The 27,131-nt window shown below is 34.3% G+C and overlaps 1 protein-coding gene across 1 annotated transcript in view; it reads left to right on the top strand.

The window, feature by feature from the left end:
* TTC6 (tetratricopeptide repeat domain 6) overlaps positions 1–27,131 on the top strand; it is a 181,080-nt gene that overhangs the window by 40,444 nt on the left and 113,505 nt on the right. Inside the window, exons 3-6 of the mRNA XM_076004083.1 lie at positions 1,344–1,454; positions 5,047–5,253; positions 10,108–10,238; positions 14,849–15,043. Of these exons, the coding sequence (XP_075860198.1) occupies positions 1,344–1,454; positions 5,047–5,253; positions 10,108–10,238; positions 14,849–15,043 (644 nt within the window). The remainder of the gene's footprint in view (positions 1–1,343; positions 1,455–5,046; positions 5,254–10,107; positions 10,239–14,848; positions 15,044–27,131) is intronic.

Genomic DNA, 27,131 nt, shown 5'->3' with positions numbered 1-27,131 from the left:
TTTTTTTTTTTTTTTTTTTTTTAGTTTGGCTTACTTTTTTTTTCTTTCTTTTTTTTTTTTTTTTTGAGACAGAGTCTCGCTTTGTTGCCCAGGCTAGAGTGAGTGCCGTGGCGTCAGCCTAGCTCACAGCAACCTCAAACTCCTGGGCTCGAGTGATCCTTCTGCCTCAGCCTCCCGGGTAGCTGGGACTACAGGCATGCGCCACCATGCCCGGCTAATTTTTTATATATATATATCAGTTGGCCAATTAATTTCTTTCTATTTATAGTAGAGACGGGGTCTCGCTCTTGCTCAGGCTGGTTTCGAACTCCTGACCTTGAGCAATCCGCCCGCCTCGGCCTCCCAAGAGCTAGGATTACAGGCGTGAGCCACAGCGCCCGGCCTACTTTTTTTTTCATTTCAATAAATTTAGAGAGTACAAGTGGAATTCTGTTACATGTATATTTTGTGTAGTGGGTGAAGTCTGGGCTTTTAGTCTCTGGAGCCAGATAATCCTGGTTTAAATTTCCAACTATAATAATATATTTGTATATTTTTGTTTTTAGATCTGTTAGTTTTTGTTTTATGTATTTTGAAGCTTTGTCATTAGTGAATGCTGTTCTGTCTTCTGAGTGACTTGACCATTTTATTATTATGAAATGATCCTTTTTATCCTGCTAATATTCCTTGTTTTGAAGTCTACTTAGTCTGATACTAATATAGCCACTCCAGTTTTCTTATGGTTAGTGTTTGCATGTTATATCTTCCTTAATCTCTTTACTATTAACCCATTCGTGTCTGTATACTTAAAGTAGGCTTTCTATAGTTATCATATAGTAGGGCTTTGTTTTGTTTTTTTCTGTGGTCCAACAATCTTTATCTTTTTAATTGCAGTGTTTAGAACCATTTACATGTAATTATCGATATGGTTGAGTTTGGACTTACCATATTGCTATTTGGTTTCTATATGCCACATACACTCTTTGTTCTTTTTCCCTTTTTCCCTGTCTTATTATGATTATTATTATTTTTTAGCATCCCATGCTATTCCAAACTATTAGCTGTTTCTTTGTGTTTTATCATGTTAGTGGCTGCTATGGGATTTTCAATATGCATATTTAATTTATCTTAGTAAATAATATACCATTTCACAAATAGTATAAAAACTTTACAGGGGTATAGTTCTTTTATTGTGCTTTTTATATAGTTCTAATTTACTGCATGCTATTGACCAGCTTATATTTCTCTTTTATATTTCTCATGTACTGCATTAACTGACTAGCGTTTTGTTACATCAAAAAACGTGCCTCGATGATTTTTAAAATTGTCATTATTTTAATTATTTCCTTTTCTCCCCCTTCAAGGATATTTCTTTACTGGGACAAATGCACGTCAGATCAGCTGAGATACAAGCAGAAACACCTCAGATACAAGTAGAACAAGGATTACCGATAAGTGTTGAGGAGCCTCAAGTGGTAAAATCTTTAGTGAAAATCCTCCTTTCCTATGTTAAAGTAACAGTCTGCCTCCTGTTACTGGAATGTTTATATAGAGAGTTGAAAAAATATTTCCTCTGATTTATTTTAGAGTTATGTTTAACTTCGATCACTAATGCAACCCCACCTTGGGAGTCCTGGCTACTTTGGCTCACTGTAGCTGGCTATCATTGACTGTCTGAGCTAAAGCTCAAACTCTTTTCAGAAGGGCAAGATTTTAACTACTCTTCTTGTTTAGAGACATTCAAATCTAGAAGATAGATGGAGAATCAATTAAAAGTTATTTAACTTGTACGAAAGCATCCCTCTAAACTCTATTCTGCTAGAAGAATTGTTAAAATCATTGACAAGGACAAAATTTGGTTGAGAAATATGGACAGTTGGTGACAGTTTCTTTCAGAAATAAAGCTCCCTGTTTATCCACCATTGACAAAATAATAGTGGGATTCAAAGCAATCTGGAACACATTCCCTATGAATGGGAAGTGTCTCCTTTTGCAGAGAAACACATTTGTATAGAAAAATGATGGCATGATGATAAATTCCTTTATAAAGGATTCATAAAATGTTTTAATCAAATAACAAGCTCCTTTGGTTCCTGGAAAATGGCCCCACAAACATAAAAATTGTGATTACAACTCATTTTTAGGATAGCATATCATTTTTTCAAAAAGCACATGGGATCTTTTCTTTTCATGAAAGCCATGGATCCTCTATTATATTAGAATTGCCACAAAGGGTACAGCTACTAGAGTTTGAGATGTTTCTGGTTGAGACCATATCATTTTCTCTGTTATATTCTTATCACCTGCCTCAGGACCCAGCATGTGGTGGAACTAGTAGCCACTTGGTAATAATATGTGGGTAAATCAATTGTGAAGCCTTACTATACATGCTATAAGCATCTAGGTTGCTGCCTCGAGGTGACACCATTTACAGGTAGATAGCAAAACCTCTGACATCTGATCCTCTTAATAGGTATGATAAGCTGCAAATACAAGATCAGTTAGGTTTAACAAAATAGAAGTCTTCATAACAGAATAAACTTGAGTTAATACCATTCACTATATTCATCTAAAATATAAGGTGTCTCAAAAGTCTCCATACAAAGGAAAAATTCTGCAATGAATATTTTGTAAATAAAGATACATGTAGCTATGGTTTCCCATTTTCCCTATGTATGGTGACTTTTGGGACACCCTGTATAAGAAAATTTACCATTTTGAAGAAAATGATGAAAAAGGCTACTGGGTACCTAGCTTAGACATCATCTTGATTATTTAAAAGAAAGATTTAAACAAAAATATTAATTTCTTTGCAAGTCTGTGGGAACAATGAGCAATCACTTATTCTCTTCTGGCCACTGGCTTTTTATGAGGAAGCTCACCACTTCTTTAGAGATAAAATACCTTTTGACGCTGTACCTGGTCATGGTAGAAAGGCTTCTCTATGGTTCCAGACATATTTTTTTGGGGGGGATGCCTACTCTGTGCCAGACAGCAGAACTCTATCTGTCCTACCTGACCCTTAGACTGCTCTAGAAGCTTCCCTGGTAGTTCCTGAACTGAGATCTGTCTGGGCAGCACTGCCCAGACAGATCTCAGACATGGTCTCTACTCGAAGGGCCTGTTCTTTCTCAGTGGTACCTTGTACCTGGCACCTGCCCTCAGAAAATGGCGGCCTCAGTCATGAGCATCTCAATGCCACAAGCCAGAGTTCTCTAAGTTCTTTGACACAACGTGTTTCTTTTTCAAAAGGAACATTCTTAATGGAATACCTTTTCTTTTTAAGTACCCACCAAGTTTGAATATAACAGTTTTTGAACCACTATAGTGAGTGATTTCCTTACTTACTCACTCAAAATAAAAAAAAAATAATGAAATGTATTCATTCATTTCTTTTCCTATTATGTGCCAGCTATTGTTTTAAACATGGTTGATGCAAAGACAGAAAAGACAGTTCTTGCCCTGGAGGAACTCATTTAGAAAGTAGACCAATATGTAAAGAGACAAAGCATACTGCCATTTAATGAGTATTATAATAGTGACTAACTGTATATTAGATAAAAATTGAAATAATTTCCTTTCATTCATTTATTCATTGACTTATTCATGCATAATTGCAGAATGTCTATAATATACTAGGTGCTTGGGATATAAAAGATAAGTGAGACACAATTTCTGTTTTAAGAAATTTTCAAACTTTTTAGTCTCAGGATACCTTTACACTCTTAAAAATTATTTTAGTAATATCAAAGAATTTTTGGTTATGTGGATTATATCAACCAATATTTACCATATTAGAAATTAAAATTGAGAAAAATTTAAAATATTTATTCATTTAAAATAACAACAATAAGCCAATTGAATATCACATAAAAATATACTTTTTAGACAAAAATCCAAAACAAAAAATTTGAGTGAGAAGAGTAGGATTGTCTTACATGTTTTTGCAAATCCAATGTCTGGTTTAATAGAGAGCTAGATTCTCATCTCTGCTTTGACATTCAATCGGTTGTAATGTGTTTTTTTTTGTTGTTGTTGATTGAAGTATATTAAGTAAATTTGGTTTCATACAGGTTGGAAAGAGAGTCATATTTTAATAGTATTTTTACATAATTATGGCCACTTTTCTTTGTTAACGCACCAACATTTTACAAGTGGTAGTTTCTTAAAGATTAGTTGCATTGTGGAATTTGAAACCAAATAAATGAACTTGTTGCATATCATTACATTAAAATCCTTTGATCTACCATGTTCTTTGAATGAATCTTTTACCCTGCATGATTTTATAACTTTGTTCCTCACTAGTAAAAAGGGTTAATAAAATCATTTTTTTATAAATTGGAAAGGTAGATACACTGGGGCAATATATGTTATGGGCCCTGCTCCTATTCTGTCTGGGAGACTGTGTTGAGGAAGCCAAGAGCAGAGAAATTCAAAAGAAAGGGAATGACCAACAGTGCCAAAAGCTAGGGAACATAAAATCATTGAATTTATCATAGGTAGACAGCGTAGGGGCAAGGCCCATAAAACAAATTGCCTCAATGTATCCACCTTGTCATGTAATAAAAAGGGTTGTATTAACCCCATTTAGCTGTGAGGAAAATGAAGCTAAAAATGTTCAAGTAACTTTACCAAGATCAAACATCTATTTATTGACAGATCCAGGGTTTGAATTCAGTCCCATTTGGTTACAAAGCTCTTAATCTTCACATAACATGAGCTCAACATTAAAGTTTCATTTTAAAAATGTAAATTTCTTGGTCCAGCAATCCCTTCTTGCATAATAAAGAAATTTGGATGGTATTTGTACTGTATGCCATCTTTTACCCATAACAACTGTGAAGTGGCTATATTTTCTGACACAAGGACCAAGGACAATAATTGCCAGCCTTCACATTTTTCTTAAGCCAATTTGGGTTTCCCTTTATAAATCTTCAGAGGAAACTTGGCACCACTGTTTATTTTAAATATGCATTTTCATATTCATTTTGTTGTCAACGTTGCATCACTGAAAACTTTGGAAGGACCAATAAAAGAGCCTTCTTGTACATTTACTTTTCCCAATAGAATATGCTTAAGGAGCTTCCTGAAGCCACGTCAAGTGTGTTCCAGATTGAACAAGAGGATATAGAATGGGAAGCCTCAGAAGCAGAAGGCATAGTATTGAAACCTCAGGAAATTTTGGAAGTTCAGCCAGCAGTGGAATTAAGTAAACCTTTGGAAGATGGACAGCCCAAAAGTGATGCAAAAGCTGCCAAGCACGTGACTTTAAAGGTAAAAACACTGTTTGTGTTGGAAACACTTAGAGTTATGAGAGTTGAGGATGTGCAGGTGTGAAGAAATGGTCCAGAGAAGGACCAAAGTGTGGGGTGTGGGGGTTCACACTGAAAAGAGGGCCTCAGAAGAACAAATTGTCCATTTAGGAAAAGAGAATATATGCTTTATGAGGACTTTTAGTCTCAACCCTAATTGCAACTCTGAGGAGAGAAGATGGATTTTCAAGGAGAGAAGGAACCTCAGGTATGTCAGAAATTGATTAAGAATCTTCTAGTTACCATCTGGAAGGAGTTAGGAACTGTAGCCCAAGGACTAAGACTTTTATAACTTTATTCCTTAGGTTTATAACTTTATCCACTTAGGTTTATACTAATCCTTAAATCATTTCCTATTGTGAGAATGTTTTCCAGATTCATTTTGTATTATTTACATACATACATTCATTATGAATACATACATTCATTATGTATTATTTTCATAATCTTTACCATATTTGCATATCACTCTACCATTACAGTAGTCTCCTTTTATCTGTGGTTTTGCTTGCTGCAGTTTCAGTTACTTGCAGTGAACCGCAGCGTGAAAACAGATAAATACCATACAGCACAGAAAGATATTTTGAGAGAGACTATATTCACATAACTTTTATTACAGTATGTTGTTATCATGCTCTATTTTATTATTAGCTATTGTTGTTAATCTGTTATAGTGCCTAATTTAGAAATTAAACTTTATTAGAGGTATGTCTATATGTAGGAAAAAATATAATATATATAGGGTTCAGTACTACCTGAGGTTTCAGGCATCCACTTTAGGGTTTTGAACGTATGCCCCATGGATAAGGGAGGACTACTATATTTACTTAATACTTTAATTTGAGAGAGTCACTGTTTGACTTAAATGATTTATTTAAAAATAGATATATTATTATTGGTATTAAAAACTCACAGTCCTTTCTCCTTGAACCACAGCATATCACCTTGATTATCACCAGTTCTCTCCTTGGCTGATTCAGAGAGATGTCTCTTCTTGGGTAAACAGCCTTCCTGGTCAATCCCTCTACTTTCAGGCCCCCCATCCCCACTAATAACTGTGTTCCTGCTATGCTTCACTCAAGTTGACTGGCCATTACCAGTTTTTCAATTTTTGCCCAGGACTCTCAAGTCTGAAACCTGGGATTTATCTGTGACCTTCTCCTTCCCTTTCTGTTCACATATGGTCAGTCTCCAAGGCCTAGATCCTTCCCACACACAATATGTTTTTCCTTCTCTTTTCCAGTTACTCCATCCTTGTCTTGGTCCTAGTGACCTTATGTTTGGATTAGTGTATTATCCAGTTTTTCTTCATTTTTTTTTTCACCTCTTAAGCCCTACTTTCTTAGGTTCATTCTGTATGACACTAGCCTATTGATCTTCCAGCAATAAGTAACAAGGAAGATACACAAGTTTTGAGTTGACCAGAGAAAATCCATCACTGCTTTCAGGGAGAAGGGACTTACCCTGTGGTTGGTGACTGACCCCATCAACAGTCATGCTATTTTTCTGAAGCCTGCACTTTGATTCTTCTCAGAAGCATTTTATGAAGAATGGTTTGACCAGAGAGACTTCGTAAATGGATTAAGAAAGAGGACTCTAAACTAACATAAGACATGTTTCAAGGGGTGGAGAAGAGAATGTCCTGTAAGATTTTATAGTTTTTTCTTGTGGGATATTGTGACACACAACAGAAATGCCATAAAAATAGCACTGGAAGTATTCCTGCAACTTATCCCACGAAGTCTTTACCAAGAATCTTTTATTTATTTATTTATTTGTGTTAACATTTTAAGATCAATTGTTATCCATAAACTTTGCCCTGTATATGGACATTTGAGACCATAAAGTTAGTCTCTAGCATCTCTGGCACAAGAATGAGGAACAACACACTCCAGCAACCCAGGTCAGATTGAGCGGACAAGAAGACCTTTCCTGACATGGCTAATAAATAGCACTAGCCAGAGACGTGATAAAGGAACAATGTAGGACTTCAATTGCTTGGATATATGCCTGAAGGTGTTGTTGAGCAAAAAAGTAAAGAATTTCTTCATTCCTTACCTTATTGGCCCTCTTTACTCTTATAAGCTCATTAGTAACAAACAAAAAATAACTTGGTGATGGGCACACTTAGAACCTTGACTCAATCATAACAAAGGCCATCCATTTAACCAAAAGCTTTTCTACTGTAACCAAAATATTTCTACTGTAATATTTTGCAGTAATGAAAAAAAATACTTTTCATGTTAATTACATATTGAAAAGATAATATTTTGGACATATTGGGCTAAATAAAGCATTATTAAAATAAAAAATTGGTAATAAATATTCAAAACCCATCTCTTTCTAAATATTTTACTACATTTGATCAGCCATGCTCTTGAAATTATTTACACCTGTTGTTTCTGTATGATGTTTATATTTATTGTTATCTGTATCAAGGAAATTTTATGTTATGATGTTCTAGTGTGCATCTTTTTCCAGCTCTGTATTGAGAGACATTACATTGTTAGCTTGAAATCAGCAGTATTGGGAGTATTTATACCCCCATAGTATTTGGCAAAGACTACAAATGAAGGTTTGCTGTTGTTGTTTTTCTGGAGAGTTAATAGTTAAATATTTACCACTACTCTTAAGGAACAAACAAGCTTGAACATCATTCTCTTAATTATTTTAAAGCAAAAAATAAAAGAAGCTCATTAGTATTAAAAAAGGTATTAGTAGTCTGGTCTAAGTTATGACCAACAAAATAAAGTTAGAAAAAATAGTGGCCCTGTGAAGAAATGACTGACACAATAGCTAGTCATAGAATTGTTGCACAGTTTAGGAAGATAGATTTCAATAAAAGTTTATAAAAAAAAAATAGAGATTTGATCACATGACCTGAGATTTTAAATGGAAGAATGTTCAAGAAGTGTCAGATGCCCTAAATCCCCTCAAATTCTCATAAAACAATTAGGAATGATCTATTACATTTGGAGCCTAAAAAATTTACAAAAGATGAAAGAAGAAATAGATACCCATAGATAAACATAAAAATGGCATGGGGCTATAAAATTATAGTAAGAAGGCTGAAGTCACGAATGGGTTGAGGCCTATGAATAATGCTAAGAACAACAAAAAAACGTATTTTCTTTGTTAGGATGGAAGCAAAGAGAGGGGAAAGAAAAAGAAAGATAACCCTGTTATTATGGATGAATAGTATGATGACAACAGATGACAGAGCTGCTTTAATTTATTTTGGAAAAAAGTTGAGGTTTTAAACAAACAGAAACATGAGAAAGAGAAAAGGAAACTGATAAACTCATGCTTTGCTTCCCTTAAATCTGACAAGGAGAATGATCTTTAGTTTTGAAAGAGGAGAAGAAGAATTGATAAAAGAAACTTGAAGTTCAAGGTCTATAAAAGACTTTAAGAGTTAATTTGGACATCTGAGCCTATGGGCTCTGATAGATGGGTTTAAGCCTGCTGTGCCCTGTCAGCAGCAGCTTTGGGGAGCTGATACCTGTGGGAGGGGTGCCGAGACCTGCAGACTAGCAACTGCAAATCTGACTTTCTTTTTTAAGAGTAAGGGTTGCAATTTGTGCAGTCTATGCATTGATCTTGGATAAAGCTCTAGAATGATTAAATGACTAAGCATAGTACTTCAAAACCACGTCACGTAAGGTACAGTTGAAGAGACTGGGGCTGTTTCTCTGGAGGAAAAGCAGTCCCTGGGGAGTCAACTGTATTCAAATAATTATCTGTCAAATGGAAGAGAGCTAGATTGTGCCTGTTATATAGTTCTTGAGGTTTGAAATGAGACTGGCGGATGGAAGTTGTTAGGCTCAATAATAAACAAACAAACAAACAAAAATTCTAACAACTGGAAGAGTTTCAAAGAGAAAGTGGCTGCCTTTATGTGTATCTAACTTCTCTGATCCTGACCATGTTTAAGCCAAGTATTGACTACTTCGTGGAGATACTGTAGAGGAAATTCAAAGATTAACTGGATGGTGAGATGGAATGCACTGTACTCCTCCAACTTTTATTCTTCATCACTTCTTACCCAAGAAGTTGGAATAGCTCTTTTCTTAGTACTGTGTCAAGCCCAAACCCTCTACCTAATTTATAAGAACTTCCTTTTATCTGGCTACTCATTTAACTGTATCTCTCTGCTCTGGTAATTGTGCCTCCTTGCTTTCTTCCTTAAATCTAGTCTCAACAATTATAAAGCAACCCACATAGAAAAATATTTTTACATCAATGATTACCATGAATGTTACAATTTTCTAGGAAACCTAGGAAAACAATACTCCTAATACTTATAATGATTAAAAGGCAGTTATTTATGAGACAGAATGTATTTTATTTTTCCCAAGCAGTAGTAATAGAAAGCAGTACAACTCTAAGAAGTACAAATTGATAAATGTTGCTCAAAATAGTAACATAAAGCATTAAAGTTCTTTTTAGCTTATGCTTGTAACCACCGGTCATGTCAAACTAAGGATAAGTTTTATTAAAAATACCAATCATGAAGAGTAGATTTATGAAGGGAGAAATCTTAATATTTCTTCTTTGATAATTTCAATGTGATAAATAAATGATATTGTAAATAAATATGGTAGTAATATTTTTATTATTATGAAGGTATATATGTAAAAATTTAAGAATGGATTTAGAGGAAAATATCAACTCACCTTTAGGATTTATATTCTATTATAAAATATACATAGAAATCAGGAGTTTAAATATTAGATGGATCATTAAATATGACAGAACGATCTAGCCTTCACATTACAGATTCCCTTAATAACCCACGTGATATATTTTTTTAAAGGTGAAATCATTAGAATTCTTGGAAATAAAAGGAAAAGAAGTTAAGCGAATACGAAAAGCTGTATCAGGGATTTCACCACCGAGACCAAGAAAGTGTTTAAAACCCCCTTGGGATCCAAAACTAAATAATAAGTAAGCTTCTTAAATTTATAAATTTTATTATTGGAAGATAAGTTATTCAGTAGCATTGATACATGGAAATACATTTTAAAAAGGAAAACTAAATGTTTTAGAAATGGATATACAAGATCTGAGTTAAACCTTCTCACAGAAAAAGTAGTGGCAGATTTTATAGTTAGAAATATATATGTTATATTCTGTGCTTCTTTCTTCCCATTTGAAAAATGTACTTTCATGATATAACAATAGCTAGAATAAAAGTAGCTCTTTGTGAGACTAAAGAAAACTAAGTGTTAGCATGTAAGATTTGATATTTTTGATCACTATAATGCCTGATTTGGATTAATTGCTTTTATACTGACTAATTTTGTTATGATAAAATAAAAGGCAACCCAACACAAAATGTCCATAGGTCAATAAATTTGATAATTTTGATGGCTTTATTTTTCTGTACTATCATGTTTCATCTCCTCACCCATATTTTTAGTGGAGTTTCTTTATTACACAGGAATACAACCACAATTTTGAATAACTGTGTAAGTGCAATTTAGATTATGGTTTACCTTTTGCCATTTACCTTGGTGAAACTCTGATTTTCTTCTTATTATACCACTAGGTTTTTATGAGTTGGTTTATTCTAGATTCTTCTTCATTTAACTCTTAATGGGGGTTTAAAGAAGCTTTAATTATTAGCTTTTGTTGTTGCTTAGGGCACTGAAAGGTGTGCTGGACACCGAAGACAACCTTTTTATGACCAGCCCAAACTTTGTAAATGGATATTACTCACAATTTAGTAGCTGAGAATAGACTCATGGGAAAAGAATTCCAAAGTTTATGAAACAGTCAAATTGGCATTTAAGTGACCCTGTACATACCATTGCTTATCTGCATTGCTTTAAGCTCATTTAGTTAGCAAGATTATGTATTAAAACAAATAGTGACAGCAGACAACAAGTATTTTAACTTCAATAAATAGTTACTGTCAGATTATCAATGGAGCAGAAACTTCTTGATTTTTTTTTTCTAAAAACCCTTGCATTTAGTGCATTAAGCAAAGTAGTATGGCCACACACAGAGTCAGTCTTTTCTTTTTTATGTCTTAGTGTTTCAAAGAATGACAAATAGTCCTGTTTAAGGAGAGTGTGCTATAAAAACACACAGCCTTTCTTGAGCATGCCAAAAATATTTGTAGATCTTATATATATATAGAGAGAGAGACCTATTTTAATTCATTAAAACCAAAATTAGAAGTTCCTGTTAGAGAGAAATAAGAATGAAGTGTATAAAAATATGACACTTAAAAAATTTATGTAATAAAATAGAATCTTGGAAAAATATTTCTGAAAATCTTTTATTCACTGCTCCTTTTTCTTTAATCAATTTTTTTACCTAAATTTTCTCACCAGTGATTGGCCCCCAAATTAAATTGTTTTCTTGGGAATTCAGCTATCTACTGCAGCATATTGTTATTTAGCTCAGTAACCAAGGGAGATTCACTTGCTAACCTATGTTGTTACACTTCAATGGGAGTTTAGAAATTCAGATTGGTTGTGGTACTTTTTAAGAAAAAATAAAAATCAGTAATGTAATCTCAAGCACATTCCACTAGCTAGGACCTGTCTGAGGCAGAATGATGGTATAGGTGAGCTTGACATTAGAGCTCACCCTTTTCTCTTCTCTCTCTCTTTCTCTTTTTTAAAAGCCCTCTCTTAGGAGTCCTGAGTGCCTGGAGCTCTGGCTTCCTGGATACTCCTTTTCACCCCTCAGTTAGGGCTCTTTGTCTCAGGCATTTCTAAATGCTTTTCCTTCTTTGCATGAACTTATACGAATTTCAAGTCCTGTTTTTGTTAAGCCCTATGGTGTTTTGGAAATGCCATAAACCCCTCTCTGTTAATGATTCCATAATGTATATATTGTGCCTAGCAATGGGTTAGGTGCTGTGCACTACAAACTAATAACAACAACAATAAAAACAAAATCATAATTTCTTGAGAGACCTCTTATAGACCAGGAATGATTTCTGTTATTTTTATCAATTTTTACAAAGCAAGAGTTAGCGATTTTTATTCTCATTTTTCAGTAGGCTTTCAGAGAAGCCAGTAATACAGTGTGCAAGTGTTAGAACTGAAATTCTGAACCAGGCCCAGCCAACTCTAAAATCTATATGCTCCATATTATGTTATTCTCTGAGGTGATCCTCGACACATGGAGCAGTCATTGGACAGACTAGTATTAACCCACTAGATAAGGGGTCAAAATAGGTGGCACAAGACTAGGACAATATATGAAAAGAGACAGTTGTAAAAAAGAAATAAAAAGATAAAGTTGCAGAGAAGTCTGTTCTTGAGATATTGTTTGAAGGATGTTTAGACATGGACAAAAGGGTAGACAGCATTCAATCTATAACTGAAGGAACTGACAGGTCTAGCTCTGTGATATGTCCTGGAAACTAATGACAGTAGCTAACATCTACCATGTGAGAGACATTGAATGCATTCACTTTTCTTTCTTAAAGCAACTTTATCCAGCATGCACTACCGTGTTTCCCCAAAAATAAGACCTACCCATAAAATAAGCCCTAGCAGGATTTCTAAGCATTTGCACAATATAAGCCCTACCCCGAAAATTAGACCTAGTGATGGGTGTGGCTACGCAGTGTATCTGCACAACCCGTGCATTTCATTGCGGAGCGGTAAAGAAGACAAGCAGCCCTTCTCATCTGCCCCATTGTGACAGCTACTAACCCAGAGGTGACCGGAAAGGTGCGGGCAGCCCCACCAACAAGGTCAGCTCCCTCTGTCAGGTCCCGGCCATCCTGTGAGTGCTGCAAGCTGAGGCTTTGAGGGGAAAAATAACACATCCCTGAAAATAAGCCCTAGGGTGTCTTCTTGAGGAAAAATAAATACAAGACCCTGTCTTATTTTCAGGGAAACACGGTAATGTTGTTATTCATAACTTACTACAGTACAGAGAAATTAATTGCCTTGCTTATGACCAAGTGAGAATTTTAAACAGGATTTGGACCTAGGCAATCTAACTCAAGAGTCTACACTCTTAATCACTATGCTAGAAGTGAGGCCAGATGCCAGGAGCCCTGAAACTTAGAGAGAGGATGTTAGACAGATGCAGTAGCAAGAAAGAACCATTGTGCTGGGTAAAGTAGAACTTAAGATCAATCTGGTAGAATTTTGTAGAGGGGGTAAGACAGAGGGTGCAGTACTTAAGTCAGCTAGAAAACCCTTGCCTGTGCAGGCTGAGGTGATGAGGTCCTTGTCTTGGGGGGAGCTGGCGGTGAGAATGGAGAAGGAGCACACTGGAGCAACTCTGTGTGGGAAGAAACTCAGTTTTGTGCTGAATATGCAGGTGAAGGAGAGAGGAGTCAAAGATGTTTTTGCTCTGCATGATGAAGAATCTAGGTGAGAGAGTGCTACTGGGGGTGAGACGGGAGCTCTCAGCGCAGAGGGAATAGCTGAAACACCAAAGGTGCGTTTTCCAATGTAGGAAATAAAGTTAAGCTTTAGAAACCACACCCAGTTTGGAAGCTGGAGAAGGAAAAACCAGTGACTTAAGTCAGATTTTGAAGAGTTTGGGAGATAGATGGAAAGCTGGGATAGTGTAGGCTTAATAAAGCTCACAGAGAAAGCAGTTTCAGGAAGAGTCATCAATATTGTCAGCTGCGACTTGGAGGTCATAAGAGAATATGATCTAAAGATCTGAAGTTGATTTTATTTGATTTGATGAAAAGAAAGTCATTTGGTTGATGTAAGATTATAGCTTTAGTTGGGAGGTGGGGATGGAATGGTAGTACCAGACAAGGGCCACTTCCAGGCAGGAGTCATTAATAGGCAAGAAATTTGGCTTATAGCCAGCAACGTTGTGTTTGGATCTTATTAGTCACCCACTAATTTTGTGACTTACCCAAAATAAGCCTGCTCCAAAACAAGAATAATAATGCCTCTAACATAGCTTCATTGTGAGGGTTAGAGAAAAATGCATGTAAAGCACCTAGCACAGAGTCTGGCACATAGTAGGTGCTCAGTAAATATTTGTTGATTGGGTGGCAAGTAGTGCCAGGGATTAGGAATCCAGATCTTTGTGCCCTCTTCCCTCCTTTGGAAAGTCAGGAGAGAGGCAAGGTCCAGCAGAGTGAGAAGGGAGATGCCAAGATGTGACTTAGATGCAAGGTTTTATCAGTGCTAGTTAACAAATATTGTGCTATACTTTCTTACTTCTTTAGGGACATTAGCATTTAAGCAGAATGGCAAAGGAGTAACGCATGATGGCTAGATATGGTGTTTCCAGACTGAATTACAGAATTCAGAGAAAAAAGGTTTAGGGATGGGTGGTAACGAGTTTGCTCTTAGATCTGTTGATTCTGAGGTGTTTGTAGGACATGTAGGTTGAGATATTCAGCAGGTAGTTGGATACAAGTTTAAAGTTGTGGACAATGGCCTGAGATTGTGATATTATATTTGTTATAAACCATTATTATAGTTTCAAATCCCGATCTCTTACATTAATATATGCTCTTTAGATCTTAAACTAAACTGTCAATATAAATTATTTTATATCTGAAGACCACAAAATGATAAAAGAAGCTCACTTTCTTTTCTCTGGTACAGAATTCCATACAACTACTCCACTCCTAACCTTCATGATCTGTGCACCACTATCCCATCCCGGGAGTTGCCCATTGACTTGCGCCTGGCTTCTCGAGTGTATCACACTGCTGATAAGAAAGGTCACGATACCCTACTTGGAGTATTTGGAACATCTTTCATAAATGATCGCTTTTCAGATGAAGAGCAAAAGGATAGGTAAGAGTTCCACTGGTAATTTTGTTTTAAACTAAACTTAAACTGCCAAAGACATTCTGCCTTTTGATGTTTAGATTTTAAATATTTGATTCTTTTCTTGGATGCTAGAGAGGAGCGGGTTTTGTTCTTTCCCATTGCTTCCCCAGTATGTACATAATCTAGGTTCGTATCTCCACTTCTTGACAGTACTAACAAGAACCGTACCCTACCATAAGGTAACTTTAGTTTAGTAGCCTAGTTCCCAAAGAGAGTTACATACTGTACATTATTTCACTTGTTCTTCATCACAACTCTGGAGTACACATGTGGAAATTGAGGCTCATAAAAGTTAAGCAACTTAGTTACATTTATACAATTTACAAAAAGTCACAGATTTGGTGCTGAAACCCACTATCTTAAACTAGATTTCACCATCCTTGGGTACACTTGGGTCCAGGGATCATATACAAAAGTCATTGCCTCTTGGAGTTCATCCCACTTCTCCTTGGGTCTTACTTTCCTTGGGAATTTGCATATTCTTTTGTGGAGAATATATAATTTATAGCATCCTCAGACAAGAAAAGGGAAGGGACCTAATGTTTATTTAGCAGTAACTATATTCTGAGCATTGTGCTGTGTGTTTTGCATATGTTTCCTATTTAAGTCTTCGACTGCAAGCGAGAGTCATAATTTCCATTTTATTCATGAAGAAATTTAGGGTCCATGATATCAGGTTACTTGCATAAGTTCTTATCTCTTAATAAAGATTAGAATTCAATTTGTCTAAGTCAGTTTTTCTCAGCCTTCTTTTTTATTATCACCCTTTTAAAGAAAATTTTAAGACCTTTCCTCCCAATAACCTCTCTTGATTAAATTGTAATACCCTGGATATGCTATATATCTGTTTATGGTACTTTATGTATGTCTGTGCTTTATACAAAAAAAAGAGTAAGCTCTTATCACCCTCCCCTTTCCCCATCTATAGCACCCATTTTCACCCCATTGGGGGCAAGATCACTGGCCCATTAAGAATGCATGCTTTAAAGTCTCTTGCCTTTCAGAAGCTTTTATAGGAATTCTGAAAAATCTACTACAAACTTTTTTAGTATTACAATTTATCCTGGATATATGAAAATAATATTTGAAAAGATTACTTTTAATTACATGATTACAAAATTATTAATAACTTATGCACATTTTCCATTATATATATTTATATATTTATTTTTTTCTTCTTTTTTTTTTTTTCTATTAATGCAATTGTAATTTTTATTCCACTGATGGGAGGATGTAGAAACTTGCCTTATGTACTGGCCTTAAGATACAAAAGCACAGTAGGTACCTTTCTTAGAACAATGCACATTTTTAATTTATGAATGTTCTTTTATATTCCTTTATTTTCTATTTCAGGATATTATGGGGGTACAAATATTTTGGTTACACAAATTGCTTTTATACCATTTGAGTCAAAGTTGTAAGTGTGCCCATCATCCAGATAATGTGCATTGTACCCATTAGGTATGAATTTACTCAAATCCCCCCCTTCCCATCTGCTTGATTTCCCATGAATGTTATTTCCATATGTACACATTTGTGTTATTGATTAGTACCAACTTAATGGTGAGTACATGTGGTGCTTGTTTTTCTATTCTTGTGATACTTTACTTAGAAGAATGGTTTTCAGTTTCATCCAGGTTAATATAAGAGGTATTAGGTCAGCATTTTTTATGGCTGAGTAATACTCCCCGGTATACATATACTACATTTTATTAATCCACTCATGTATTGATGGACACTTGGGTTATTTTCACATCTTTGCAATTGTGAATTGTGCTGTTATAAACATTCAAGTGCAGGTATCTTTTTTATAGAATGTCTTTTTTTCCTTTGGGTAAATACCCAGTAGTAGGATTGCTGGATCGAAATAGTAGGTCTACTTTTAGTTTTTTGAGGTACCTCCATACTACTTTCCATAGAGGTTGTACTAGTTTGCAGTTCCACCAACAATGTATGAGTGTTCTTGTCTCTCCGCATTTACATCAGTACTTGTTGTTTTGGGACTTTTTGATAAAGGCCATTCTCACTGGAGTTAAATGATATCTCATTGTGGTTTTGATTTGCATTTCCCTGATGATATGAGATGTTGAGTATTTTTTCATGTTTTTTGAAAAGTTTCTGTTTCTGTCTTTTGCCCACTTTTTAATGGGGTCGTTTGATTTTTTTCTTGCTGATTTGCTTGAGTACTTTATAGATTCTAGTTATTAGCCTTTTATTGAAATACAAATATTTTCTCCTATTTTATAGGTTGTCTATTTTCTCTAATGATAGATTCCTTGGTTGTGCAGAGCTTTTAAATTTGATCAGGTTCCATTTATTTATTTTTGTTGTTGCTGTGGTTACCTTTGGGGTCTTCTTCATAAATTCTTTGCCTAGGCCAATGTATATAAGAATTTTTCCAACATTTTCTAGACTTCTTGTAGTTTCATGCTATAGGTTAAGTCTGTTATCCATCATGAGTTATTTTTTTGTGAGTGGTGACAGGTTTGAATCCTGTTTCAGTCTTCTCTTGTGGCTATCCAATTTTCCCAGCATCATTTATTGAATAGAGATTCTTTTCCCCAGTGTATGTTTTTGTTTGTTTTGCCAACGATCAGAAATATGAGAATGGTTTTATATCTGCATTCTCTGTTCTGATCTATTGGTGTATGTCTCTGTTCTTGTGCCAATACCATGTTTTGGTTACTATAGCCTTGTAGTATAACTTGAAGTCTGGTAAATTTATGCCTCCCAATTTTTTCTTTTTGCTTAAGGTTGCTTTGGCTATATGGGGTCTTCTCTGGTTCCATATGAAGTATAGAATTATTTTTTCTAGATCTATAAAAGATGAGATTGGTATTTTAATAGAGATTGCATTGAATCTGTAGATCACTTTGGGTAGTATAAACATTTTAACAATATTAATTCTTCTAATCCATGAGCATGGTATGTTTTTACATCTGTTTATGTCTGCAATTTCCTTTCTCAGTGCTTTGTAGTTCTCCCTGTAGAGTTCTTTCACCTCCTTAGTTAAATATATTCCTATGTATTTTATTTATTGCTATTGTGAAAGGTAGTGAGTCTTTGATTTGGTTCTTAGCTTGGCTGTTGTTGGTATATATGCATGCTACTGATTTGTGTACATTGATTTTGTAATTTGAGACTTTGATGAATTTATCAATTCCTGGAGTCTCTTGGCAGAATCTTTGGGGGTTTCTAGATATAAGATTATATCGCTAGCATAGAGCAATAGTTTGACCTCTCTGCTCTCATTTGGATGCCCTTGATTTCCTTCTCTTATCTGATTGCTCTGGCTAGGACTTCCAGCACCATGCTGAATAGAAGTGGTGATAGTCAGGTTCCAGTTGTCTGGTTCCAGTTCTAAGCAGGAATGCTTTCAATTTTTCCTCATTCAGTATGATGTTGGCTATGGGTTTTTTGTATATGGCTTTTATAATTTTGAGGAAAGTACCATCTATGCCTATTTTGTTAAGAGTGTTCTTATCATAAAAGGGTGCAGAATTTTGTCAATTATTTTTTCTGTGTCTATTGAGAGGATCATATGGTTTTTGTTTTTACTTCTATTTATGTGGTGAATTATATTTATAAATTTGCATATTTTGAACCATCCTTGCATCTCTGGGGTGAAGCTCTGTTGGTTGTGATGGATTATTTCTTTGATGTGCAGCTGAATTCAGTTTGCTAGGATTATATTGATAATTTTTGCATCTATATTCATAAGGGATATTGGTCTGTAGTTTTCTTTTTTTGTTGAGTCCTTCATGATATATTTTGAATCCATTTCCTCCAACTTGACTTTTAGTAAAACTGGGAATACTCTACTGCATTCTTTCATGGTTTCAAATTACCTAGTTTCCCAGTGTTTAGTAATCACAATGAGTTTCAATTTGAATTCCTAAAAGAAGGTCATTCTCACATTTATTTTCTATATGTTTAGGATTTATTTGTCAATCATAATTTTATGTATCTACAGCCTTTTTGTTTTAATTTATCAAGTCAATATTTGCTAAATTAAAAAAATTATGTGTGAAATATTTTGGAAATTTCAAAACTGTTCCAGTATCTCTGGCAGAAACAGCAACTCAGCATGACATTCTTTGGAATGTCTTTTTAAAGCCTAAATCTGAGAGTAGAAAATTAAGACATAAATGTAATCTAGCAGTCAAGAAATTCTACTATTTTGAGTTATTTTCACTAGCACTATGTAAGCCAAACATCATCTTGAGGATTTATAGCTTCTGTTATCCACGCAATGTGTTAAAATTGCTGGTTTCTTTCCAATTCTAAAGTTTTTTTTTTCTTTAAGTAGACCTCCCTTTCTTTTTCTAAGAGAGTCAATAAATGTTCTATTTGATGATGTTAATTCTTGGCAATTTGTTCCTAAGTACCAAATAAGAAGTTAATTTAAGTACTGAATATTTAATTCTCAAGCATCCATCTCTTGAGGATTACCTTGCTAAACATAGCTTAACCTTTTCAAAATATATCTGTCTACTCAGCCTACAAGTTTGAAGAAATGTATAATTTTGTCTGCACTAATAGTGGTCTCAAGAAAGGTAATTATAAACATAAAATAAATATCCTTTCATTTTATAGCTTTTTGCTTTTTCTGTGCAATGAACAGTTAACTCTAAAGATGATAATACTTGTGATTATATAGTTTTTTTTTTTTTTTTAATTATTTTTTTTATTTTGGTATATTATGGGGGTACAGATTTTAAGGTTTCAATAAATGCCCATTTCCCCCCTCCCCCCAAAAGTCTGAGTCTCCATCATGACCATCCCCCAGATGGTGCACATCTCACTCACTATGTATGTATATACCCGCCCCCCTCCCCCCTCCCACCTGCCCAATACCCTATTACTGTAGCACCTATGTGTCCACTTAGGTGCTACTCAGTTAATACCAGTTTGCTGGAGAATATATCTGGTGCTTGTTTTTCCATTCTTGGGATACTTCACTTAGTAGTATGGGTTCCAGCTCTAACCAGGAAAATATAAGGTGTGCTATATCACCATTGTTTCTTAGAGCTGAATAGTACTCCATGGTGTACATATACCACATTTTATTAATCCATTCTTTGATTGATGGACACTTGGGCTGTTTCCACAGCCTTGCAATTATGAATTGTGCTGCTATAAACATTCGAGTGCAGGTGTCTTTTTTGTAGAGTGTCACTGGATCATTTGGGTAGATGCCCAGCAATGGGATTGCTGGATCAAACGGTAGATTCACTTGTATCGCTTTAAGGTATCTCCATATTGCTTTCCACAGAGGTTGAACTAGTTTGCAGTCCCACCAGCAGTGTAGGAGTGTTCCTCTCTCTCCGCAACCACGCCAGCATTTATTGTTTGGAGATTTTTTGATAAAGGCCATTCTCACTGGGGTTAAGTGATATCTCATTGTGGTTTTGATTTGCATTTCCCTGATGATTAGAGATGTTGAGCATTTCTTCATATGTTTGTTGGCCATTCTTCTGTCTTCTTTAGAAAAATTTCTGTTCAAGTCCTTTGCCCACTTTTTAATGGGGTTATTTGATTTTTTCTTCCTAATTTTCGTGAGTTCTAAGTATATTCTAGTTATCAGTCCCTTATCGGATGCATAGGATGCAAAAATTTTCTCCCATTCTGTAGGTTGTCTGTTTACTTTCATGACTATTTCTTTGGCTGTGCAGAAGCTTTGTAGTTTGATCATGTCCCATTTATTTATTTTTGTTGCTGCTGTGATTGCCTTTGGGGACTTCTTCATAAACTCTTTGCCCAGGCCGATGTCTAGGAGAGTGTTTCCAACTTTTTCCTCTAGAGTTCTAATAGTTTCATATCTTAGGTTTAAGTCTGTTATCCAGCGTGAGTTGGTTTTTGTGAGAGGTGAAAGGTGTGGGTCCTGTTTTAGCCTTCTACAGGTGACTATCCAGTTTTCCCAGCACCATTTATTGAAGAGGGATTCTTTTCCCCAGCATATGTTTTTGTCTGCTTTGTCAAAGATGAGATGGCTATATGAGGATGGTTTTATATCAGGATTCTCACATCTGTTCCACTGGTCAATATTCCTGTTTTTGTGCCAATACCATATTGTTTTAATTACTACAGCTTTGTAGTATAGTTTGATATCTGGCATATTAATGCCTCCCATTTTGTTTTTGTTGCCTAGAATTGTTCTCGATATTCGGGGTCTTCTTTGGTTCCATACGAAGCGTAAAATTATTTTTTCTATATCTGTGAAGAATGCTGATGGGATTTTAATAGGTATTGCATTGAATCTGTAGATCAGTTTGGGTAGTATAGACATTTTGATGATATTGAGTCTGCCGATCCACGAGCATGGTATGGATTTCCATCTGTTTACATCCTCTGCTATTTCCTTCCTCAGTGTTTCATAGTTCTCCCTGTAGAGGTCTTTTACCTCTTTGGTTAAATATATTCCTAGGTACTTTAATTTCTTTGTTGCTATTGTGAAGGGAATTGAGTCTTTGATTTGGTTCTCAATTAGATTGTTGTTGGCGTATATGAATGCCTCTGATTTCTGTGTATTAATTTTGGATTATATAGTTTTAATGCTTTCCTAATTCTGTGTATAGTCATTGTTATTTGTGGCAAACACCAAGGATATTTTAGTGGACTAGTAAGGGTATAATCTTAAGTTTATTTGAACTAGTAATGTACTGTTCAAACTTATGTTTATTTTGCTAAGCAGCAATTATGATGAGAATTATAAAAATATTCCACATTGACCATATTTTTGCTTTAAAAGGTGATTTCTGTATCATATAGAGAAAGTTATAGACATTTTGTTAGAATATCATGAAATTTAAACTATAGAGCATCTAACTTTTACTAAAAATCAAGTTTGAGGAAATAGATTCAAAATATATTATGAAGGACTCAACAAAAAAAGAAATTTAAGTTATTTCATGATATTCACTACTTCAGCCAAACTACAGTGACATTGTTTATGACAATTTATGAGACTTTTCTTTTTTTTGCCTAATTGCTAAGTGTCAATCTTTTTAATTTTTTTATAATCTGATGAGGAAAAACTTTTTAAAAATTATTTTTATTCATTTCTGGTAAGGTCAAGCATATTTTTAGATGTCTCTTGGCTATTTGGTTGTTTTTTATTTTCCTTTTGAAAATTATCAGCTCATATTCTGTGGAGTTGTCATTCATCTCTTTCTTACTGATTTGTAAGTGATCTTTTCATGTTAAAGATTTTAATTATTTATCTCATATATTGTAGACTTTTTCACTTTGTTTTTTGCTTCTCTGTTTTGTTTATGGTGTTTTATGCTATACAGAAGTTTTAATTTTTGTGTAGTAAAAACTATCAGTTGTTTTGTATAGGTGTTCTTGTCTTAGTGTCATTTTTAGGCCATTTCTACACTTAACCTTTGAATGTATTCTCTCATATTTTCTTGTAGCAATTTTATGGCTTCATTTGAAAAAAATTAAGTATTTGATTCATCTGTAATTTATTTTGATAAGAATAATAATTATACAATGTAATTTATTTAATAAATCCTCTTTTCCTCACTGTTTTGAAATACAGCTTTTCATATCTTAAAATGGTCTTTTTTTCTGTTTCATGAATTTGTCTATGTAGAACTGCCTGGGTATTTTTTTTTTTTTTAATCTACCATCAATAAAGAGAGTTGGTGTCAAAAATGCTGTCCTACACATGTCGACTGATTTCCTCAAATCAGGTATCTATTTTAACCAGCTACCTGTTGGTGAGCAATGTTTAGGCTGTGGATCTCAGACAGCACAAAAGAAATTTCTAGTCAATTTTTGAAAAAATATAGACAGACTATTAGTTCTTCACATTAAAATAACAGCAAAAGCAACTGGAAAACCAAAGATTTAGTGTTAGAATTCAATGTTTAATTTCATTTTTTATTATTTCATTATAAAAATAAAAATGTTTTAGAAAATATGCAAAAATATGTAAGAAAATGCTAAAAGAAAAACAATTACTCAAAATCTTGCCATCCAGGGATAATACTGTTAACATTCTTAAATATAGGATTCCAGACTTTCCTGCATGGAAGTAAATCATGTATAACAAAACTGGGTTAATGCTATATGTGTAGTGTTTTGTAACCTGACTTTAAAAACCCATTATGCTGTAAACATCTTTTCATGTCAAGAAATATAGATTTGAGTAATCATTTAAATTAATCAGCAAATATTTTTTGTGTACTTACTATGCGGCAAGCAAGATAAACATAACCCCTGCCCTCAGGGAACCTGGAGACTAGCAAAAAGAAAGAGATGAATTAATTATTGAGACTGTGACAATTAATGTGGAGATGTGCAGGGTGCTATGGAAACATTTAAGAAGAGTCCCTGATTGTCAGGGGAGCTTTGAGGAAATGATACTTAAATTGAAATCTGAAGGATGAACAGAAGATAGCTAGGAGGAAAGAATATTTTAGGTCCTTGCTCTTCAAAGCATAGTACACAGACTAGTAGCATCACTACCACCTGGGAACTTGTTAGAGGTGCAGGTGATTTGCATACATATTGAAATTTGAGAGTACCTGTTGTGGACAGCTGGAACCCATGTAAGAATTAAAAAGAAGTCCAGTATTAGAAAACAGGCAGAACACTGATGTAATTGAGGCTGGAGAGGAGGCAGGATTTTATGGATACCCTGTATATATATGTGAGGGTGTGTGTGAGGACTTGGGAGAGGGATTTTTATTCATAGTGCATTGGGAAAGCACTGGTAGGGTTTTGGAAGAAGAATATGATCAGATTTGCTTCAAGACATCACAGGCCTTGTCTTGACATCTCTGTAATATTTGACACAGTTGATCACTTGGTCTTCTGTAAATCTCTTTTATCCCTTGGCTTTAGGGACCACTGTTAGTTCTCTTCCAGCTTTTCTGGCTGTGCCTTATCAGTCTCATTCCCTGGTGTCTCCTCCTCTTGATTTCAACATTGGAGTGCCCAAGGCTTATCCTGGGACCTCTCTGCTCCTCTACCTACACCCTCAGTGTAACTTATCTAGGACTATGGCTTGAAATGCCATATATATGCTGATGACTATCAATTAGTAAGATAAATGCACAAGGGCATTCATCATTCATCGTTGTCACTTTTTATAATAACTAAACACCAGAAACAAATATCCATCAATTGTGGACTTTTTTTGGTGCAGACAATAAAGAGATGCATTGCAACCACGGTAAAGAACGAGGTGGAGCTCTGTGTTCTGAAAGGAGGTAGAATTAAATATTGAAACAATATATTATAATTATATAAAACAATTTTTTTGTGTGTAGAAGATTTAAAGAACTGTGACTGTGGTACTTTTATTTTCATTGTAGATTGTACAGTGAAAATGTATTTTTTCTTATTTTTTGCTTTATTTATATGATATATATTTGTCCTTTGTTTTATTTTACTCTTTCTTAGTTTAGTTTCTTAGTTTTTTATGTCTCTTTTAAGATTGCATAGACTTAAATATTTTTAAGCTAATCAGAAATTTATTTTCTTATAATAGATTGGAGCACCCCACATTCATTTATTGCCTTATCAAATATACTTGATATTATTCTTGTCACTCTATTTTACATTCTTTTTCTCTGTTTTGCTTCTTTGCTATTTCCTATAATCTGTTATATTTGCCAACGTATCTATGTGTTTTTTGTTTTTTTGTATCATTATCTGATGTCTAACCTTGTGAGATAGAAATCTGAAGCCAGCCTGCTTTTATTATATTATATTTGTATGGAATGTTTCTCTTCTACTTCCATTAGATATTTATAGAATTTTAAATTTTGCTCTAAATGGTTTCACTAGCATATGTCTGAGAATGGATTGCTATCTAATTTTTTTTGTACATGGAAAGCCCTTCTGATATGCAAATATAGCTCTTTAGTTTAGGAGTTTTTCTGTTTTATTTTGAGTAATATTTCCATTTAATTTATTTTGTGCATTTCTTAAGGAATTATCAATTAGCCATAAGTTGGATCTTCATTATCTTTCTTCTGCATTTACTATTTTTCAGTTTACATTTATCTCTCAAACTTCTGTTCATCAGTGGTTTCATTTTCCTGAGGTATAAATTTTAAAATTTCAATTAATTTCTATTTTAATACTGCTATGGTATAATTTTTATTATTTTTTCTTTAATTCTATGAGTCTCAAGAAAAATCTAAGTCTTTTATTTATATGTTTCATGAAAACCTTTAAAAAGTTTTCTTGAGAACACAAAGCAGAACCTTTATAAATATTTTTTTGTTTCATATGATAAATCTTTTATAAAAGGATGTTCTTTGTGTAACTCTTTGAATACTATTTTTCTTTCTCATTGTTTGCAGACTCTTCATAGAACTCATATTGGATTTTTCTGCATACTCACCTTTGAATGAAGATAGGTTATTTCTGGCCCTCCAAAATTAATATTGGATAGATTTACCTTGCAGTTTTTGACTGTTCATCTTGGAGGCATTAGAATACTACTTTTAGGTCTTAAGTAGGAGAACCAGAGCTGTGGGTTTATATTACCAGTTCAGTCATTCAGAATCCTGAAAGGTGTTGGAGGTGGGATGGAGCAGGATCTGAAAATTTTAACTCTATGATTTTTCTCTGTGATTGTTATAATTGGTATACTATGAATGACTTTTTTTCTATTGGGATTTTGTATGGTAAATATTATTATAGGCTTTTTTTCTGTGCATAAAATATTATGTATACATACGTTTTACACAAATGACATATGTTATTTTGACAGCTTATATTCCTTTGAATGTGTGCATGTATATATATATGTCACACTTCATATATATGTATAAATTGTAAAGACAGGTATATGAGTAATTATTTTGACTTATTATCTCTAACCACTTATAGCTTACAAATCAACTATATAGGATGTATCCAAAGCCTTCAAGTAGATATGTGATAAGAAAATAGAAAATGAATTGAAGTACACTGCACTTATTATACAATTTTGTATTAACAACAACTCTATATAATAGATAAAATACTTTCATTTCCTAAATGTAGAAAATACAGCATAGTGATTAAGTGACTAGTCCATATTTATACAGCCAGTAAAAGCTAGGATTCAAACTCAGGTCTCTCTGATTCTAAATGTGGTTTCTATTATATACCATTGCTTTCTGAATTTGTGAAAGACCCTCCTATTTTTATCTCTTTACACTTTATTCTGAATATTCATTCTCATCCTGTTTTCAGGACCAGTTCTGATTTAACCTAGGAAGAGTTTCAGGAGCTCTAGTTGGATAATCTGAGAGAAGTGTATTTCACTCACTCTTGGTTATTTATATTTGATCCATGTTAACCAATTTGGGAAGTAGAGTTTATGCTTATATAAGGTGAGGAATCTATTTTACTTTGCCTGTTTCCTCATAGGAATTGAAAATCCAGTGTTTTGAGTCTAGGCCAAGGAAGTGGCCTTACTAACTATGGAAGACTTCCCTGATGTTAATGACTTTACTGAAAGCTTTAGAGTCTCTGAATATTGACTGGTTTTGTATTTGGCTATAACTGTTTGCCCCTGACCAAAAAGTGCTGTTTTCCCATGCTATAGACCTTTCTGATGCCAGTTGTAGTGCATGGTCTGTCATACTTTATTTGTAATATTGTGTTCTGTATTCTCTTTATTTCCTTCCAATATGGGTATCTGGGACTGACTTTCCTTACCATCTTCCATTTCCCCTATTGCCTGTCATTTCTTAATGGTCAGGTCTAACCTGGCCCCACTCCCACTCTTTGCTTGACCTTGTTCCTTGATACATAATCCAGGCAATGATCAAAGATATACCAAATAGCATAAAAAGCCCTGTCTGAGGTCTGCTTTGTTATATGTGTCATAGAAGTCCACAGATCACAAGTATGAGAGTTCTTAGTGTTTCCTTAGTCCAAACCCCTCAGATTATGGATGAGGAAACTGAGGCAAAGTTTTACATCCCAAATCCTAGTTGGTGACAGAGTTAGAACTAGAATCAATAGTGACTTCATTTCAATTTATATTATATCCACTTTGAACAAATAGCCCCATCAAATATACCTTAAACATATT

Source organism: Microcebus murinus, chromosome 6 (genome assembly GCF_040939455.1).
Source record: "Microcebus murinus isolate Inina chromosome 6, M.murinus_Inina_mat1.0, whole genome shotgun sequence".
Classification (NCBI taxonomy): domain Eukaryota; kingdom Metazoa; phylum Chordata; class Mammalia; order Primates; family Cheirogaleidae; genus Microcebus; species Microcebus murinus.
The sequence above is the reverse complement of the archived record's forward strand: the minus strand, read 5'-3'. Positions and strand labels throughout refer to the sequence as shown.